The sequence below is a fragment of the Peromyscus californicus genome, unplaced genomic scaffold (genome assembly GCF_007827085.1).
Source record: "Peromyscus californicus insignis strain IS unplaced genomic scaffold, ASM782708v3 Scaffold_16__1_contigs__length_79575227, whole genome shotgun sequence".
NCBI lineage: Eukaryota > Metazoa > Chordata > Mammalia > Rodentia > Cricetidae > Peromyscus > Peromyscus californicus.
Window position 1 is genome coordinate 70,348,726 of NW_026294458.1, and position 1,073 is coordinate 70,349,798.

At 36.3% G+C, this 1,073-nt stretch overlaps 1 protein-coding gene across 1 annotated transcript; it reads left to right on the forward strand.

Annotated features, from left to right (window-relative positions):
• Positions 1-487: 487 nt before the first annotated feature.
• On the forward strand, positions 488-652 carry LOC128111625 (keratin-associated protein 20-2-like). The gene has a single exon (XM_052739876.1). The coding sequence runs from the start codon at positions 488-490 to the stop codon at positions 650-652; it is 165 nt and encodes a 54-aa protein (XP_052595836.1).
• Positions 653-1,073: the final 421 nt, after the last annotated feature.

Sequence of the window (1,073 nt, forward strand, 5' to 3'; positions counted from 1 at the left end):
ATGAACGGAGTCACATTATTATGAGTGAAGACAAAATTCAAGGGAACTTCTAATGCTTCTTACATCTTCAGGCTCTGATTTGTGACTCTTATTGGCAAAATTTCATGAAATACTTTATTTTCACTTCCTCTCAGAAAGTGTAGTCTTTGGGCTTGAATATGCATTGTTTCTTGGGAGTGGAAAAAATATGATAAAACTTAGTTCATGGTATTCAAAATGTCTGAAAAATGTCTAGAGGAACCACCTAATTTAACTTGGGTGCTTTATACACCAGCCAAGCAATCTCACAGGAAACTCCCCTTTACTAAGTAAACAAAATACTGGATACATTTTTCTTGTGGAAGTTATTTTAAATTATGCAGGCAGGGATTCCTGTGGTTTGCCCTACCCTCCCTGCTTGTATATAAAAGGTCCTTTGCTTGCAGAAACGTCATTTAAACCAGAGGGTATCTTCTACTTTTCAACTATACCTTCTACTCTTAACACAATGTGCTACTACGGAAACCACTATGGTAGTCTTGGCTATGGCTATGGCTGTGGCTGTGGTTGTGGCTATGGAGGCCTGGGTTATGGCTATGGCTATGGCAGATTTGGATATGACCACTGCAGGCCATATTGCTGTGGGAGATACTGGTCCTACAGATTCTACTGAGTAACTCTGGGATCCACTCACCCCGTTTAGACTCATCCAACTAGTACCAAGTATGACATTTCCATTACTGTTACATGTTTACTGAGGGAAAAAACTCCTGCAAGATTATCTGAAAACCAAAATTCAGCTTTGACAGGTGAAATCTTAATTAATTAATGTCTTTAAATTTATTCAAATTTATATTTTTAAAGATACTGTTTCTTTGAAACTACATTTCTACCATTATTTCTTCAATAATTCTTGCTAAAAATGCATGAATGTGAAAATTCTAGCTCAGATTTCAATAAACATTTCCATATTAAATGTGATGTTTTGAAAAGCTTTTATGTATAGCCTATATGTGAAACCAGTGGTATTTCTGTCCATAAGATGGAAAGAGAATGAAACAGAGAAAGAATGAGGGACACAGAAACTGAAGGAC

Excerpts from the sequence above, each read along its gene's own strand:
- LOC128111625 (XM_052739876.1), top strand. The coding sequence starts at position 488 with ATGTGCTACTACGGAAACCACTATGGTAGTCTTGGCTATGGCTATGGC.